This window comes from Pollachius pollachius, assembly GCF_949987615.1.
Source record: "Pollachius pollachius genome assembly, chromosome: 3".
Taxonomy (NCBI): Eukaryota; Metazoa; Chordata; class Actinopteri; order Gadiformes; family Gadidae; genus Pollachius; species Pollachius pollachius.
Genome location: NC_136936.1, coordinates 22207336 through 22226074, shown reverse-complemented (window position 1 = coordinate 22226074; position 18739 = coordinate 22207336). Strand labels below are relative to the sequence as shown.

At 42.8% G+C, this 18739-nt stretch overlaps 2 protein-coding genes across 4 annotated transcripts in view; one reads left to right on the top strand and one right to left on the bottom strand.

The window, feature by feature from the left end:
* Window positions 1-18264, top strand: part of tpst1 (tyrosylprotein sulfotransferase 1) — a 28326-nt gene extending 10062 nt beyond the window's left edge. Inside the window, exons 3-7 of one of the 2 annotated variants that reach the window (XM_079733096.1) lie at window positions 5492-5690; window positions 15482-15532; window positions 17351-17414; window positions 17509-17555; window positions 17783-18264. In XM_079733096.1, coding sequence (XP_079589222.1) covers window positions 5492-5690; window positions 15482-15532; window positions 17351-17386 — 286 coding nt within the window. In that variant the 3' untranslated portion in view covers window positions 17387-17414; window positions 17509-17555; window positions 17783-18264. The remainder of the gene's footprint in view (window positions 1-5491; window positions 5691-15481; window positions 15533-17350; window positions 17415-17508; window positions 17556-17782) is intronic. The other variant, XM_079733097.1, reaches the window with a different exon arrangement.
* Window positions 18265-18618: 354 nt separating this feature from the next.
* sgsm2 (small G protein signaling modulator 2) overlaps window positions 18619-18739 on the bottom strand; it is a 62822-nt gene continuing 62701 nt past the window's right edge. The window contains exon 24 of one of the 2 annotated variants that reach the window (XM_079733094.1): window positions 18619-18739. This exon is cut by the window's right edge and continues 2949 nt beyond it. The gene's annotated coding sequence lies outside the window, so the exon portion shown is untranslated. The other variant, XM_079733095.1, reaches the window with a different exon arrangement.

Genomic DNA, 18739 nt, shown 5'->3' with positions numbered 1-18739 from the left:
CATTGTTAGAAATTCTGGGTTCAGCTGTGCATCAGCTCCAGATTGATGAGACAGAATTTGAGGCAAGACTGTGTAGTATGAAGTCCTACAATTTCATTGCACTTAGACTGGCTGAAGAAGATCCCTTTAAGTGTATTCCTTTATCAGATAAGGCTTTCTTTAAATGAGCAGCCAGAGTCCCATTCAAAAAGAGATACCATGAGAGATTGAAAAAAATAGTGATTGGTATTTTTTCTATATATCTGATCAGCTCAAATAAATATGAGCTAGAGTTAATAATGGCCTTCTCTAGTTGCAAACCTAGCGAATAAGGGAAGCCCGCCAACTAAGTTGTACTCTTTCCAAGTGTTAAGTTTAAGTTGATGATGATTAACAACAATAAGTTTTATGATGTGAAAATCCTTGCCAGAGGGGAGACGCATCTGAAAGACATTGTAGATGAGGTCATGGGAATGGCAGTGAAGCTGGAGCAGTTGGATGAAACGGCATAATCTGCTCTTTTGAATACTGCTCATATGAAAACTATGGTGTGGCAGCCATTATGATTTCAGCCTTTATTTATTTTCTACTTCCTCTTCTACTTCCATTATCAAGTTATCCGATCAATCTTTTTCTGTATCCCTCTCAACTGAGCATTGTTGCGTAAGGGTCTTCAAGCTTTGTAACACTTTATTGTAAATCTCTTTGAATAACACAATTTTGTTATGAAATAAATTACATCACAGGACGCAGCATCTTGCGGCTATTATCAGATGACTCACTGAAACACAAATGTTTCCAACTTAATGGTTTTAGCATGTTTTGGAACATATGCAAACCACATTCACATTTTTAAGTCAGTGGTGTACATGGATTCGGATTGCCTTCTGAGACCTTCAAGAAATATTTAAGATTATTTTGTTCAATAGTTAAATAGTATACAATAATTATTTATATTAAACAGGGGATTTTGCTTCTTATATTTTGTTTATGCATGGTTGGTTGCCATTGATCATACCGTATACAAAAAAACATTACCATTGTGGTTTGACATTTGAATTGAATGATGATCAGCACTATTAAGATTCAGTGCTTTTACCGGCTACAATTGTCCATGCTGGATAGTTGTCCATGCTTGATGACTGGATTTTAGAAATGAAAGCCATAACCTAATGGCAAAACACATTGATATCTTGCTTTTATACAAACTGAAAGCCAGGGAAATGAGATGGCCTCCCACAAACTAGAATTACTTCAGCCATAGCCTTGCGTGAAAGCCCTATTTCAGTAATTTTATATACTTCATAAAAGTTGTTATATTAATTAGTGTTTCACCTTTCCATATGCCAGCAAGGTTCAATTTGATAGAAACTTTGATAGGAATTGGGTACTTTCTAGTACAGGTTGGTTGAGTGGAAGGTTAATCCTGCAAATCATGGAAGTGCTTTGCCGCTCTTCTTAAGGTGCATTCCTTCGACTCGATGTAGTATGGAGTCCTACAAGCACTCTTCAGTGCAGCTTCTGCAGCGCACAAATTAACACAAGGGCCCTCGAGGCTTATGGGCCGACCAAATCGTCCTTGTGTTGCCGTCTCACAAATCCTGCAAACCACACTACACTTCAAAAGCTGGTGTACACAGTCTAATCGAATCCCATGGATTCTACCTCAAAATTCTGTAACATTGGAAACGTAGAAAAGTTGTGATCCTGGCAAATCTCGATCCTTTGTCTCTATCCTTCATAAAACACACAACATAAAGGCATTGGGTATCAAGACAGTGACTGTCTTTGGCACAAGAATTAGAGGCCCTTTCACCCCACCATATATAATGTCCTTTTATAAGATTGATTTCATAAAATATAAATACACTGGGACCTTAACCAGAGCTTTCTGAGCCGGAACTAGACACCGAAGACATTGCCATTGTTATGAATGTATCCATAACACGGTTAGCCAAGCAGAGACAACAGACACAACCAGACTGAACTCTTGAACTGTGACTCATGATTGGGAGTTAAGGTCGTTCATGTTTAAAAATAAAAATAAAACGATGCAAGGAAGTAATCAAAGTATCATTCACAAGTAGGGGAACCATTTTGACGAGAAAAGCAGAGGAGTGCAGATAAAACCATATAGATTTTCTTAGGTACGGTATTTATAGATGTATAAATGCGACAAGATGCATTTTTCTATTGCTGCAGATAATCTGATGCAACATTGTTGACAGATTTAGGTTTGTAACATAGCCAAAGATGTGTTTTATGTACTTTTCTGTATATCTTTATTTTCTTCTAATGATTATTAACCAGATTATGTTTAAAAGCAAAGCAAAGACCTCTAGGGAAAACCATTGTATAAGCATATATAAGGCTTTTGCATTCAGCAATGCTCGAACTATTTCTGAAAAGAAAAGCAGCGGTAAAGGTTACTTTGTATTTCCTGACTGGTTTTATTAAAACGTCCTCTCCCTTCTATTGCCGTGGTCCACAACAATACCCACTAAATGGATCGTAATATAATTTCCTGAAGGAGGAAATCCATGCGTCGTCTCTCCAGGGCATCCCACTGGCGCCCCATTTCTTCCCAGAGCCCATAACAGTCAACCCCCATGACACCTGGTGAAGAGTGCCTCTTATTGACCTGCTCCAACCACCGCCACCGCCCCTCCCCAGTGCTGCTCTGCTCCCAGGTCTCTATCTGCGTGGGGGATCCCTCCGAGTGGCCGTCCGTGCCCCAGACCACGGCCTGTAGTGTTAACATCAATTACCCGGCCCTGAATTAGTGGACGCAGCGCCTGGCTGGGAGACCCAGTCCATTACTGGGCCGTCAGCGTTGCGTTTCCCTCCTCCCGTTTACGATCACAATCTCTCTGCCATCCCGCTGCGCCTTATCAACCCTGGGCGATACAAAACTCCACTTTGGTTAGGAGAGCCCAGCCATAAATAATTGACATGCCAGAGTACATTAAAAGCGAGTGCCCTGAAGAGGGAGGGTCATGTGACCAGAAGGAGAATATTTTTTTATTTTCATCAAATTGGATTGAAGGTCTTGAGGAGAAGTGGGCATGTGTTACTTGCATTTCTAAGACTGCAGATGATGTGCATAATGTAGACGGGAGCAGGGGTCAGTGGCCTGGTGTCTTTGGCTTCTCTACTTGGTGTTAAAGGGATCAAAGTTATTGTCATTGCTATGGTTGATGCATCTCTTGCGTATTTTACTTATTATGTTGTGCTGCGGCAATACCTATTTATGCATTTGTATGTATTTACGTTGTTGCACAAAATTGGAAAAATTACCTGCATTGATTTAAAATCTAGTAAAAAAAACCCTATCTATCAAAAAATACATTACTATTTTACCCAAGGAAATGTGTACATTTGAATGTATACATTATACTTGAATGCACTTTTTATATACAAGGTGTATTCCGTTTTTTTTTCTTTTTAATGAATGCTTTTCAAAGCACATCCTCGTATCATGGAATAGGTCCTTGTGATGCTTAATAGTCTTCTGCCCCAGGACCTTTTTCAAATTTACTCCATCCGTTTACCCCTTCCCTTCGGTCACGCAGTGATCATCTGGAGCTTGTTGTCTGCCAAAGTGTAACGCTGACCGTGACATTTCACTGAACACAGTGAAATGTCATGCTAATCTTTTGTCAGGCAAAACAATCATGCAATCTTCATGCAGTTGTAAACATTGCATTTTTGATTGGTTAGCAATTGTCGATAGTTGCTCAAGGAGGTGATCAGAACATTTCAAAGTAATCTGTGTTTGCCCAACTTTGTCTTCATCAGTTTACATCTCCATATCGGCACTCATGACGAGGTCTTATCAGGCTGGTCTCCCTCCATCTCTACCAGCACACGAGTGGATATTTGGATCGCAGCCCGCCTTTTAGAAACGATTTCCACTGTTCTCCTGAGATGAAGAAGTCGGTTTGCTCTATTAATCATGCAGGAGAGACTCTTCCTGCGCAGTGTAAAGATTAAATTGCAAAGTAAATGGATTAGCGGGAAGTGAATTGCTATGTGGAGGTATACGGACAGGGCAGATGGATGGAGAGGTGTGTATGCCTTTGTGTAGGGCATGCTAGTCTCTGGGTGTGAGAAATCCACCCAGAGACTGAAATAAAAGCTAACACTGTTGTGTAAATGTCTGTTCATGTTAAGATTGCCTTTATGGTTCCCCTATAAAGGAGCCTTTTACTTCAGAGAGTAACAGCATTCTGCCATCTGGTGAAGGAAAAAAAACAGACTTTAGTCAATCTGCAATCTAGTTCAACATCCCTGTACAGAGATATGATGCCAAACTCACCTTGAATTGATGGATCAGGATGTCCCTGCCTGGGACTTTTTATTTTTTTGTACATGTCCCATTTGTGCTTGTTATAATAAGCATTTTCAATGATTTCTCTTTTATTCAAGCTGCTGTTTTAATATTGTTAGCTTTGTTTATTATACAGGTGCCTCAGGTCGGAGGCCCTCCCAGGCCTAACCTATAACTGGCTGGTTCTCAGTAATGCTCAACAGTAGTGTTGCCCCCCCATTAGTTGTAGCCTGATTCCATAATGTCTAATGTACTATCTTGTGAATAAGCAGAGTGGTTAGTCATGGGCAGCATGGGTCTAAATGATGTCCAATAAGAAATCGGTTAACCTTGCTCTATCCCAAAAACAAAGGCGGTAGCCTTTCACTTTCCAAATCCAAACGCCTGCGTAGTAAATTATCCATGTTGGTTAATTCCTTGTCTACATTTTTTAAATTTCTAAGCAATTTTATTAAAAAAAAAGAATAATGCAAAATTAGGCCCTTACAATTAATGGTAGACAAGAGCTCAGTATTTTGTGCTTTATTCATGAAGATACAGTGAGTTAGAAGGGAAGGTATGGGAGTGAGGGGAGGTAATGCATCAAAAGAGGAATCTAACTCAGGGCGCTGCGATCAGGACTGAGCCTTAGTGGTTGTACGCGCTCTACCCAGTGAGCCACCCCATTTGCTTTGATTTAAACTGACAAAGCAACTGCTCAAAAACATTAGAAAAACATAAAGAAGGAAGTGATGTCGGGAGGGGCGTTTAACCACTGCCTGTGGGAAAGAGGCTGCCAGGCAGGCCATCTTTAACTGTGCTTCATGATCCTATTAGAGCTACGAGCAGCTAGGCGGTCCGGAGTTTGTTTTCATAATTTGATTCGGTACAAGACACACACTATTATAAACAGTATTCGTTCTGCTGTTATGCTATGATGGTAATGTAGGAAGGCGTTTTGCACTTGATGTTGGGTGTGAGATAGATTGCCATGTCATGCATGTTTCTACATGCATTATATTTCATCACATCTTAGTTCTTTACTGTATTGTCCTACCGCATTGACCACACCGATCAGTGTTTAAGCGTCTGGCCGAGGATCAACCTAATAAATCAAGTATAAGAGGAAGCCATTTTCACTTACACTGAAACACTCCTCTTGAACCCTAAAGGTTTGGTTGCGTGTTGTTCTTGCCCACGCAGGGTGGAGAGGTCCACAGACCAGGTGATCAAGCCGGTCAACATGGAGGCCCTGTCCAAGTGGGTGGGCAAGATGCCCACGGACGTGCTGCGGGACATGCCGGCCATTGCCCCCATGCTAGCCCGACTGGGCTACGACCCCCATGCCAACCCCCCCAACTATGGGCGACCCGACCAAAAGGTCCTGGACAACACACGAAGGGTGAGTACAGGCGTAACGAAACATTGAGATGTACACTAGAACATCCCGCTTCCCTGATCTTTGAGCCCCTTCTCAAGATCTGAGCAGTGGCAGACACAGAGAAGTGTGATTAAAACCAAGAAGGCATTGATCTGTGCGTGCACTCTGTTCCTGCAGCCCCGTCCTTGCCACATGTCAGCCCATTCTCTGAGAAATGGTGAAGGCGGTGTCTATTTTTAGAAAAGAGATAATGTTTTATTTAATCCTTTTTCTCAAGCGGAGCTATCAGGTGACCTTGCCCCCGCTGCCCCAGGACCTTGAGTTTCATACATCTACACATGATTGTACTGTTTCTTGTGTACTTTCATCTTTCCCCTTTTGTCACACTACTAGTTCCTGGGGCTTCTGCACACTTTTTGCCAAACTGCTGGCACTCAGTGAAAATACAATGGCATGCAAAATGGACAGTATGTTTTACATTTAAATACATTTGTTCAAAATGTTTCCAATTATGCTTGCCTTCAAAGTCAAACATTTTTTTTCCGGCGGTTTTGGGCAGAAATAACCATATGTGGCGCATATCTACAAATTCAACGTTAAAATGTATTTTATATGGCTGCTGCTGAGTTGACTGCCCCTAGGAATTCTGGGTAATGTCGACACTTGCCAAACAAATCCTGGCTATAGCAGCCTACTATTGGCAAGTCAATTCCATGACGCTATGCACTCTTTCAAGTTCTTGTTCCTACAGCATGTTTGTGTTAAATGGCTGGCGTCCATGAAAGATTAGCTGTCTCTGACTCCTGGAACGGACAGCTACAAAGCCGCGGAGGGAGTGAGGCAGAGAAGGAAAGGGAGAGAGAGAAGAGGGTATTGAGCACCGCAATGTGCTGCCTCTCAGGCATCACATTGTGCTCTGTATCCTCTCTGGCCTCGCGTGTGCGCGTGCATGTGTGTGTGTGTGTGTGTGTGTGTGTGTGTGTGTGTGTGTGTGTGTGTGTGTGTGTGTGTGTGTGTGTGTGTGTGTGTGTGTGTGTGTGTGTGTGTGTGTGTGTGTGTGTGTGTGTGTGTGTGTGTGTTGCCAAAAATGTGCAAATGTAGTTGTTTTTTGGTCTGCAGTACTTCCCGTTGCATTGACACATCCTCATTCCTCACCCACACGACGCGCTAATGTTGTTCACATGCGTACAGACCGCTCTCCGTGCTTGCATATCTCGAGTGCACTCATTATCAGTGTTTGCTTTCTGTGCGGATGCGTGTCCTGTTGTCGTGTTTGTGTTTGTGTGGTTTCTTGGAGGGGGCCATCATCTGTTTTCTGTCCGATGCTGATTAGAAATGTGTGGCAGAACTGGAGTTTTTTGAAGTCACCGCTACACATGAGGAAATCAAAGGGTCCATAGTCTTATAAGTTGTGCTACGAATGTCGAATGTTTATGTTTGTGGCTTCATGAGCATTCAACAATAACAATGGTTATCGACTTCATCATGTGGCATTAATATAATGTTTCGTAGCTTGTATAGCCTGGAGCGGCATGTATACAAGCATCATAATCCTACAACTTGGGTGATATGAAATCATGGGCTTCCACAGGCTTTACGTGTGTGTGTGTGTGTGTGTGTGTGTGTGCAGGGAGAATCTGATGTGCAAAGTTTGTTCTCCCTTGCTTGTGTGTTTCCTTGGAATGTGTTTCCGCGGCAACCAAGGCAACATTGCATGCTTCTCTATCTCTTAGAGAGAGGGAGGGAGGGAAGGAGAGAGAGAGACGTCCCCGTTCTGCCTGAAGGAGACGCCAAGGGCTTTTACTGGAGTGCCCTTCAGCCTCCACCCTCTGGTCCCTCAGACAGCGCCTGGCGTGGCAGACAGACTCGGGGGACCCACTCACTCACCAGAACAAGTAGATTATAGCCCTCCCTCCCCCTGCCTCCCCCTTCCCCCCGACCCTCTGCTTCTCCTGGCCCCGTCTCGGTGGCACATGTAATGGCGCCCACTGAGCAGACAGATCAAGCAAGCAATGCAACAAATTTTGTATTATCTCAATAAATCATTATAAATGAGCTAGATATATTGGATTTAAGATTATTTTGTAGTATACTTAATTATATTTTATTATATTTATTTTATTGGATATTGCAGTTGGCGTTTGACAATGGCACCATGTGCAATAGAAGTCGGCACAAGGTAGGCCCTGGGTTGCTCAGGGTTGTCAATAAACAGATGCATGGGGAAATGAGTTGGTAGAGTGCAAACTAGCTGCCTCTCTTGAAATCTGCTAGGCTCTAATATCAAATGCAGTATACTTGGATTTAAAGAAGGACTGGGTAAGATTCTCTACGGGCCTCTTTCTGTTTGCAAAGTGATTACACAAATGTCTACATCACTATAAAATGCCTTGAGTTGAACCAGAGCATATTTATTTTTCTGTGAGTTTACGTACAGAGACCATGAGGGCAGCGTGTGTATCATGTTTTAGTGCTATTGAGCTCAAGCTGAGGCATGGAAGTCACTAGGCCTGGCTAGACAGGACGACGGCGTGCAAATCCCATCTGTGTTCCATCCTCAGTGGCCATCCACGACCCAGCAGTGTGCATCCTCATGCGATAGGTCTAACCCCTACCTGCTCATGGATGCTATCCGCTAAATAACAGACAACTAAAAGTGGTATTTTAGGTCGAATTTTTAACTTTCAAATATCTGCCATAATTTGTCCTTTCGGCATGGTCCACCGTACTGTGGATCACTGAACTCTTCCAAGTCCCCACTCCAAAGCCAGTGTACAGTGCTGTACATGCACGGGCCATCTGTGGAAACCATAGGAACCCGGGTCTGGTCAGCAGACCTCAGCTTCTGGCTCCCAAGTGTTGCACTGCATTCAAAGGAAACCACTAACCCTCACCATGGCTGAACCACATATGGAGAAACGCTTTCAACAATTTCCCCCGACACAAGCATGTTCCTTACCCAACCGTCTCCCCTGTCTGGGCAGCCACTCTGAACCAACGGCGTGCAGATTATGGTCGGGCCGCTGTACGCGCTCGTGTGCGTGATCATGAGGTTAAACATTTAGAGAGAGAGAGAGCGAGAGGGCGAGACTAGAGTATCTCATTTACTGCCCTCTCATCCTGCTTGTTTACAGTTCTTAAGGTTCAGACCGATCCAGATAAGAGGTAATCCTTAGAAGCAGTCTGCCTTGGTGCTCTGGTTAAGTCTGGCTTATCGGATCTCCCCCTATCCCCTTTTGTTTATTCTAGTATGGCAATTCTTTCCAGAATAATCCATAGGTGACATGGGTGGTGGGGGGGTAGCAGTCTCTTCACTCTCAAATTGTCTGTGTGTATGTGTGTGTTTTTATTCCAATCAAAGTAGTACATTAGTCAGAGCTGAAATGTTTTGTCTCCATGATGTCTGGCGTGTCATTTTAAATCACGGGGGGTGTGGGCGGGTTGGGTGGGGGGGTGGGTGGGTGGGGGGGTCCAACATTTCAACTGATACGATTGTTTAGGGAAATAAAATATCATTATTATCCAAGGCAAGCTTTTCATAGTGAGTGTGAGAATCAAAACTTGCTCTTTCACACTTTACATAATATAGCTGTACATTGTTGTTGTTTTAAACAATACTTCTCAGTAAGTCTTGTGTTAAGGTCTTCCTTGCAGCGGAGATTCTCTGATCGGAAAGTCGTAGCCAACGGGTCCACAAAATGGACTACGACTGGGCTACTGGATTGATGGGGTCAATCCAGTAGCCCAGGGCTACTGGATTGATGGGGCTCAATCCAGTAGCCCAGGGCTACCGGGCGGCGTCCCCCCCCGGCAAACAGCAGGGGCTTCTGGACCGGCTCCAAAAGCCGCAATCAATTTTTCTTTAAGTGGCTTTTGCAGTTGATCTAAATGCGGGTGAGAAATGGATATTGGCGATCAATATGTCCTTGGTGTCTCTCGAAGCAACAATAAAAAAATAAAAAATTAATGGATGCGGCAGATATGAGTAGCCATATGTGCAAGGTGTTGGGTGTCTCTTGATAACATGGCTGGGCTTCAGCCTGGGATGTTGATGCTAGAACGTCCTCACGAGGTGTCGGCTAATCATCTGGTATTGATCTCTGGGCCCATGCCTGTTATGATCATCATTGCTTTGCTGATTATGATACTTGTTGGACTCCTGTCCCTTGACTGGATACATAGATGTAGTGCTCTGCGAGGCTGGTGGATGCAAGTAAGCCCACAGTTATAGGTCAGTTCAGGCCATTGCTAAACCAATGGTGGCCCAAAATAGTCGCTTTGGTCAGGGTGTGGACCCAGCTGCAAGTGGGTGTTTATAGCTTTTGAACCGTAACACTGTATTCAGGTTAAGATAAATCCAGGTCACCAACGGGGATTCCTTGGATGGAAGGCCTGTGTTGCTTGTAGCTTAGCGCACTGCGATCCCCTCAAACAGCCACCACACCAGATGCTGCAGATGGGCTGATTCCCCTTATTGACTCCTAATGGACTTCCTTCCCTAAGGACCATAATCTTTTAATGCCGGTCGCCGCTGCCTTTACCACCGTCGCAGTCCCGTAAGCTGATACATAATGGCCGGGGTCAAGCAAGAAAGATTGTACTGATGCCCACTGCATATTTCTATTCAAAACCATGTATTAATATGCTAATCCTGTATTAAGCAGTAAAAATAACATGAGAGGGTTAACAGTGCATATTTAGTGAGTCATTTCCTGAGTTTGTGAGTTTATTCATACGTTTCTGGGGTTACAAACATAACACATAACATGTTTAAATCCAACATCCAAAGTATTTGAATGTTCAATTATATCCAAATATTTGATCCAAATGTTCTCAATATGGTGGATTTAGCTTTGAATGTGAAAGGTTTATGGTTATGTTGGCCATCTGTGTATGAGTGTGCACACGCCCCAAGGCAATGTAATGGAGCATAAGGAGATTACAAGCTACGAATCAACGCTTTTCCCTGCCATGAAGACGGGCACAATCTGAACTTTATTATCTGTCAGCACACCAGATTGTGCAATCTCTTTGTTTTCCCATCAAATGTCTTTGTGGATTCTCTTTCTGTCTGAACATGAAGTGGATAACCATTTTCTGTTCTGAGGGAACATCTAGTGGAATGTACTGACTGGTAGGATGGCACCAGGCAACCCTACAGCTAAAACAACCTCCTGCAGAAAGTGCCCACCCAAACATCGTCACTTTTTCCAAATGCTTTGCGGTGGTATGGCTGCCATTTTGGCCCACTCAGCAGAGAATGTTTGACTCATAGGATTTGCTAGCTTTAGTGCCAAAAACAGATCCACTGAGCAACAGTTTCCCGATACCTCCCTGACTAGACGGAGGCACGGTGCCAGCGTCTGTGTCTCTACTAAAGTGGTTCTATACCGGAAAAATGCAGGGAAGGGACCAAAATAACGAGGGCACTTTAACTAAATGCAAAGATTAGTTGAATAATTACAATTATGAGAGGCAGGACACATGGTGATGATGTGTGTAAGGTTCACAATTTGGTGAATACATCACGTCATATATCCCAGTCAAACATGTCCAGATCTCTCCTCTAGACCTTGGGAGAGATGACTAGGGGCTTTAGTGCTCATCTTTGTTGAAGAAAAACCTGATACCACCATATTGTCACCATGGTGATCACATACTAGTTTGGACAACTCCTCTGAGAGAAGGGACACATGGAGGAAGCTGTGACACAATGGAGATACTGGTGACACATTGGTTTCACACCAGATTATGTTAGCTGGTAAAGGTCACTTATGTTGTTCAGAATAAACCCCGTACCATTTTGGCTTGTGACTGCTACCATTCACACAGTCAATTTCTATAAAATCCTCGGTTGTATTTTTCAGGATATGGCAAGTTACCGTGCCAGAATCACTGCAATTGGAAAACATGGAGGGTCTTTCCAATTTGTAATTTTTGTCCATACTTCGATTTAAAAAGCTGTGTCACTCACTACATGATCCGCTAAGCTGCCTGATCCACAGTACGAAAAGCTTCATGTTTCACAGTGGTCTGCATGTGTTTACACACCAAAGTCTGCAAGGAATAAATAGTTAAACTCCTTGTGAACTTTGAGAATGTCTCTAAGGGTTGGAAAACAAAACGTCAGATGCCAGTGCCTCCTTCGTTGTGTGAACTTGTGCCGTTAATCTTATAGCATTGTTCCAACATGAGGAAACGCATTTGCCAGCATTTCGATACTCGCTCCTATTCACACAAATAACCTCTATAGCGTTGAATTACTGTGAAAGGGGACATATTATGAAAACAACACTTTTCCTGGGATTTGGGTGTTGCTTTGGGTCTCTTGTGCTCCCACATGCATACAAACTTTGAAAAAATGATGAAAAATGATACATGATTTTTTGAGTGAGATATCCATTTCTGAAAGTACCCCGACTACAGTTACCAAAAGAGCGATTCACTGTGCCGAAACTGACTCACACAAAGTTGAATATTACCGTATTTCCCGCACTATAACGCGCACCGTATTATAAGGCGCACCTTCAATGAATGACCTATTTTAGAACTTTTTTCATAAATAGGGCGCACCGGATTATAAGGCGCATAGCATAGAAGATACTGCAGTCAAACGTTTGACTGGGGATGCGTTATGCATCCACTAGATGAAGCTGTGCTAATTGTATAGCTCGTCACGCGCAACCCAACTGTGAGGACGAGTTGCTGCATTTAGCAGATATAAAACTGGAACCTTTATGACAAAAAAGTAAAACACAATTACGCAGTTCCAAACCTTAGATTTTTTAAATATCTTGCAAACGTGAATGATACAAAGTAGAACATCGCACCCTCGAATCTTGTAGTGTGGCCAGTCTTCCGCCCGATTTCCTGGCTCTGTGATCGTATAGTGTGACCTTCCTAATAGTGGAGGAATATCTGTATATCAATTTTATTATTATTAAATTGTTTTTATTGGTTTTTCATACTGAAACATTTTGACAGAGCGCCGTTTACAACCAGTATGGATCAACCAATTAACCAATTGATCCATATATAAGGCGCTCCGGATTATAAGGCGCACTGTCGTTTTTTGAGAAAATTACCGGCTTTTAAGTGCGCCTTATAGTGCGGAAAATACGGTACCTCCCACTTCCCCACTCCGCCAGAGCTGCCGGATTGCCACCGAAGCTTCGGCGGCAGTCCGGAGGAGGGGACATGGAGAAAAAAGGGATTGTACTCTCGGAGCTGAGCTGCCGGATAGGGCTGGGTAAGTAAATCAATTTAATCGATTTTGGATCGATTTCATTTAAATTTTGCAATATCGATTCATAGTGCATGAGATCGATTTATTTTATTTTATTTTTTTTGTTATTTTTTGTTATTATTATTTTTGCACTTTAATAAGCAATGCCTTAATGCAATTTGCAGTCATGGAATGTTGTAGTTCAAGTACACTTTCACTTGAAAAGTCTTTTCTAATTTCAAAATTGCACTTTTGAGACTTGAGACAGTTTTGTTTACAGCTCAAGTTTAAACTGTCCAATTTACAACACAGTTGAGCCATTTTCATTATTTAAGAGCAGATTGAATTGAATTGAATGGTGATTAATCGATTCAGAACCTTATGAATCGAAATCGAATCTATTTAGGAAATTGGCCACGATACCCAGCCCTATTGCCTGACTGCCGCCGAGCTAGGGATTGTACTCCGGGAGCTGAGATGCATCTCAGCTCTCGGAGTACAATCCCTTTCTCCTCCATGTCGCGGTTCATGGACTTCAGAGAGTCAAGGCCAAAGTTCCTTTCCCCCAATTCTTCTCAAGCATTGCTCAAATATCCCCCAATACGAGTCTTTACTTGTGAAAGTGCCAGAGACGTCAGACGCAGTCTTTATGATTCATAATATCATCCGAGGCGCACATAGCTTTTGGCCGTGATATTAGATATAATATAATATAAATACCCATATACAATATTATTATTATTACTATTATTATATTATATAATATAGATATAGAGCTACAGGAGTCCGCAAACGGCAACAATCCCTTCTCCTCCATGCTGTGGTTCAGTCTGACAGCTCATTGGTCAATGGGCAGCAGCTCATTTGCATTAAAGCGACATCAGACACCAGAAACAACGCACTCTGACGGAACTGAAACAGTGGGGAATTCCTAGGCAAGTTTTTTTTTTTTCCTAAAAGCTATTTTCAGCGAACCGCTTCAAATACATGTTTTCTGGAACTCAAATACTATGCTTACTTGTTGTGAAAACGCCATAATTTAACAAAAAACGTCTCCTTTAACAAATACTTCCAGATTGAAAAATAACCTCAAAATAACACTCAGCAGCTGCGAGGTCCCATTGCTGCAGTTCCCCCTGTCTCTGCCTCTTGCTGTTGTTTCCACTCAGAAAATGGTTCGGGGGAAAGTTATGAACACAGTCTTGCTTCTTCTGAGAAATGACGAAGGCTACAAAATGGCCCCCAAGAGGAAATCATAAACATGCTCTCCTCTCCCTGTCTTGTGCTCTCCCTCTTGCTCTACTTGGCTTTAATCAGGATCCTGGCAAGACTGACGCTTAAGCAGGTCACACAAGCATGCATGCATACAAACACAGAATTAAAGAGTTTTACCTCATTTAACTTCTTAAAATCACGTTCACACACCCCATTCAGTTTACGGAAACCTGATATTGTCTGTTTGACCCAACCAGGGATATTGATATCAGACCGCCAACTTCCGCTCCCCATCTGCATGGCCCATGCAGGCTCCAGGAAAGGACACCATTATCCCTTGATCTTTTACCAAGCCACTGAGGCCCTAGTTGTGAGGAAATGGATCCACGTGCGCGCGCATGGATAGATAGGGCTTAGGGAAGAGAGAGGTGATGAGGGTAGGACTGCCGACGCCACCCTCCATTGTTTCCAAAGGTTCCCTCGTTCTTTATTTCTTTTTCTTTGTGCCAGAAGGCAGTCGAGGGAAGTTAAACATTGGCAACCATAAAAAACATTTGCGTTTCGTGGATATGAAACAAATGCAGAAAAGGATTCATGACCGCTGCTTGCTAAGAAATGAATATGCCATAGTTCATTGTCGCTTCCACCATCAATATTGCTCTCTGTCACTATCTATGCATCTCTCCGAATCTGCATCATTCACTCACTCACTCACTCACTCTCACTATCTGACTCTCTCTCCCTCTCTCTCCCTGCCTCTCTCCCCCTCTCCCTCCCTGCCTGCCAGACATGTACTTTTTAACCATGAACACACCTCCTGCTACATGCTGATATGCTGGCAGCTCTCCAGAAATGCAGCCAGTAGAAATCTCTCTCTCCAACCCGTTCTCCACACGATCCATCCCACCCCCCAACCCACTCATCCAAAGCCCGAAGCACACCAATCATAATGTGTTAGAATTAGCCCTACTATTTGGAACGAGTGGGGGAAAAAACTACCCCTCAACATCTGTATGTTGGGTCAATATGGTTCTAGTTGCTGTTGTTGTTGTTGTGAGGGTGGTGCCACAAATTATGTGAAAATCACACTCTGTATGCTTTGAGTTGAACATTACGCACTCATGCACACACGCACACACTACAACAGGGACCCCTTGAGATAGTGGAAAATCTGATGAATCTGGCCCGACTTGGTATCCCCTCATGACCACGTGTCATTTCCTTTGTGGATGCTGATAGGATGACTGGAGCAGAGTGTAACGAATGTGTCTGAACCATGCCTGGTTCCCTCGGTCCTGATCTAGCTGCCTACGAGGGAGGTCTGAAGTATGTTGTTCATAGCCTCTAAACACCCGGCCCTTTGTTTTTCCAGGTCTTTAAAGGAGAATTTCAGCTCCCAGATTTTCTAAAAGAACAGTCACAGGTACAGTAAGCATTCTGCCTGTTGTTCTGATCCTTTTATACGGTTTTCATTTATTTATGATTCATGGCTTTTCTGATTTAGTTACTCCATGTGCAGCAAATTAGAAGATCAGACCGCAAAATGTCATCTGCTTAGAGTTATATAGAGTTATCTTTTGTCGTCTTTGGTCATGTTTCTTTAGACCTCGCTTTTTAGCCTCTAAGTTTTGATTTTGCCTTTCCTCATCTTGCGTTTAGCCATTGTTTCCTGTTTTGGGACACCAGCTTGTCTTTCGTGGAAGCATTTCTGTTGTCTCTTCTTATTGCCGCTGAGGTCTCCCATCTGTTTGAGACTTTCCATTTCCCAACGCTTTTCAAAAGACCACTGTCACCATCTGCTGGTCGTAAGGGTGCTCTGCACTCAGTGCTGCATGTGCGCATTGCTCTGTGTGTGTGTGTGTGTGTGTGTGTGTGTGTGTGTGTGTGTGTGTGTGTGTGTGTGTGTGTGTGTGTGTGTGTGTGTGTGTGTGTGTGTGTGTGTGTGTGTGTGTGTGTGTGTGTGTGTGTGTGTGTGTGTGTGTGTGTGTGTGTGTGTGTGTGTGTGTGTGTGTGTGTGTGTGTGTGTGTGTGTGTTTCGGCAACCCTTTATAACATGACTCGCGGTTCTGCGGCCAGTAACATGACAGGAAAACACAGAAACCAGAATTAAAGTTTAAATAATGTTGCTTTATTAAACAAAAGTCGTTCCCAAACTCCCAACAACGGGAGGACTGATTAACCAAAAACAAAAGGGGTGGAGGAAGCCGTGGCCAGCCGCGCATTGGGCGGTCTAACCCAGGACTTTACCTCCTCCTACCCTACAATTCCCAGACTCTGCGAACAACAGAAAACACGAAAAAAAACCTATTCTATCAGCCCTCCATTCACGAGATCCGAACAGCTCAGGACAGCGTGACAATGCCAATGGAGTGAGAGTGACCCGTGCGGGAACACAGGCCATGCCTTAAGTAGCGGTATTAGTAGTAGCTCCACCCCCGAATCAGGAACACCTGAGAGACCAAAGAGAATAGAGCAGGGAGAATAAGCATAAAGGGGAGGCGCGTAACAAAGTGTGTGTGTGTGTGTGTGTGTGTGTGTGTGTGTGTGTGTGTGTGTGTGTATTCTCAATGTCTTTACATTTTCTATTAATCCATTTTATGCACTATGCTATGCTGTCGATTTTTTTAATACATGCTAAAGATGCGTTTGCAAAGAAATTAACATATTTTGTAGTTCCTGGATCCTGTCTTAATGATTGATTATCACTAGGTCACATAGTAGCATAGTTTCCTGACTTTCCTGTCATCTACAGGCTAAATTCCGTGATTCACTTAACAACACAACCAACTGCTTTCAAGAGAAATCAGTCAAATATGGGCGAACTTAAAAGCAGGATTACAGGGCTAAATTGTGACCAAAGAAGACAGATCGACCAAAGTGTTTTTACAACTAAAATGGCGGAAATCTCACAAAAGCAGTTGTGGGCAGTTTTTCTATTGAAAGCACAGAGCTTAAACCTTGTCCTCTCACCCTGCAGATTCATGTGTGTGTAGACTGAAATGTGTATTACGGCAGTATATTGAGGTGTGTGTGTGTGTGTGTGTGTGTGTGTGTGTGTGTGTGTGGAGCAGACCGTATAGAAGATTGATGTCTATGTATGAGGAAGATTGAAGTGTTTGTGTGTTTAGAAGATTGAAATGTGTATGTATTAGTGGGTGTATATCTAAGTGTGTTTATCTCATAGATTAAACTTGAATTTCCTTTAACAAGTTTTCCTATTTTTTCCCTCTCAAATCCTTAGCTTCAGAAATCTCCAGAGAAGCCCAGTCCCACCTAGAGAGACGAGGCGTGTTGCGTCACCACAGGTACAATGGGCATCTGTTCATCCTCCTCTACTGTGGACGGCTGACGTCTAAGCCATGGTCACGTCTAATGCCACCTTTTCTCACCGTTATCTAGAGTTGTCTTGAAGATCTGCAGCATGTAACCCCCTGATACACTCATCGGTGAGTTATGAACCCCTCGCCTTAACACACAGGCCCCTTTTTAGCTGTCAGCTTTCCCTGTTACTTAGAATTTCTAATTTTTATCCCCCAAATCCTTGTACTAGTGTCAAGTAGTCAATCAATATAAACAATGTTGGAATATAGAAAGGTTTTGTGTTATTTGGTCAAATCTGAAATCATTGATAGATGTTTTTTTTTTCTCTTTTTTCAAAACATGCTGAATGTAGGAGGGACATATGCAAGGATGGACATGCCATGAAAACACTGCCTTGTTCACCGCCTTCCATGGGCCTCTCCCGTCCCCCCTCTCTCCTCTATCTGTCGCTACCGTAAAGCCGGACAAGGACTGTGCTCATCTGGGGTCCTGCTGCTGGCCCTCACCATACTGTCTGCGCAGAACTCTTTGCCTTGGGTGTTGTAGTGTAAAGGAAATGTCTATCACAACAGTGACCACAGAATGTTTTTATTTCAGCCCCACGTCCTGCTCATCGGAATTACGTTTAGACATTATTAATGTGCTTTATAACAAACCTATGATTCTGTTATGAGGAACTGCAGTGAAGTAAACACTGCAGGATGTATTTATGGAGAAATGTTAGCTTTTTAAAGAGGCATTATCTATTTTAATGTTTAATTTTTTCATGCTTTTGTATCGTGCAATTTAATTGGTACAGTTTAATTATTGACTGTGATAAACAAATGGTTTTAAAATGATAACATTGAGTCCATTTCTTTCGTAAACCAAGAACTTATCTTTTAAACCAAGTTATCGTCCCAAGATGCAAAGTACCAGCAGCTTCAAGAGATGTTCAGGTTGGGTTGGTGAAAAGTGTAAGTTCAAGAATGAAGTGATGGATGAAACATGAAGAGTCTATGGGGAAGGAACTGAATCCATGTATACCGTTCACATATGTACAATGTTGGTGTGCGAAGATGATTCTAGCACATAAAAACACTTACTGGTATGTTAAATCATGAATTGGCACGTTTCAAATGTATGTCTTTAAATTGAGTCTGCTGTTATCGTCCCAATGCATGCCAATGCTTTCATTTGAAGTAAGGAGAAGCACATAATTGAACAACCTTTTTAATAATACGTTACATTCAAGGCAAATAATACATCCTTAACAATACATACTCAGCAATGCAAATGTTGGCTGTCTAAATAAATAGCTTTAAAATCT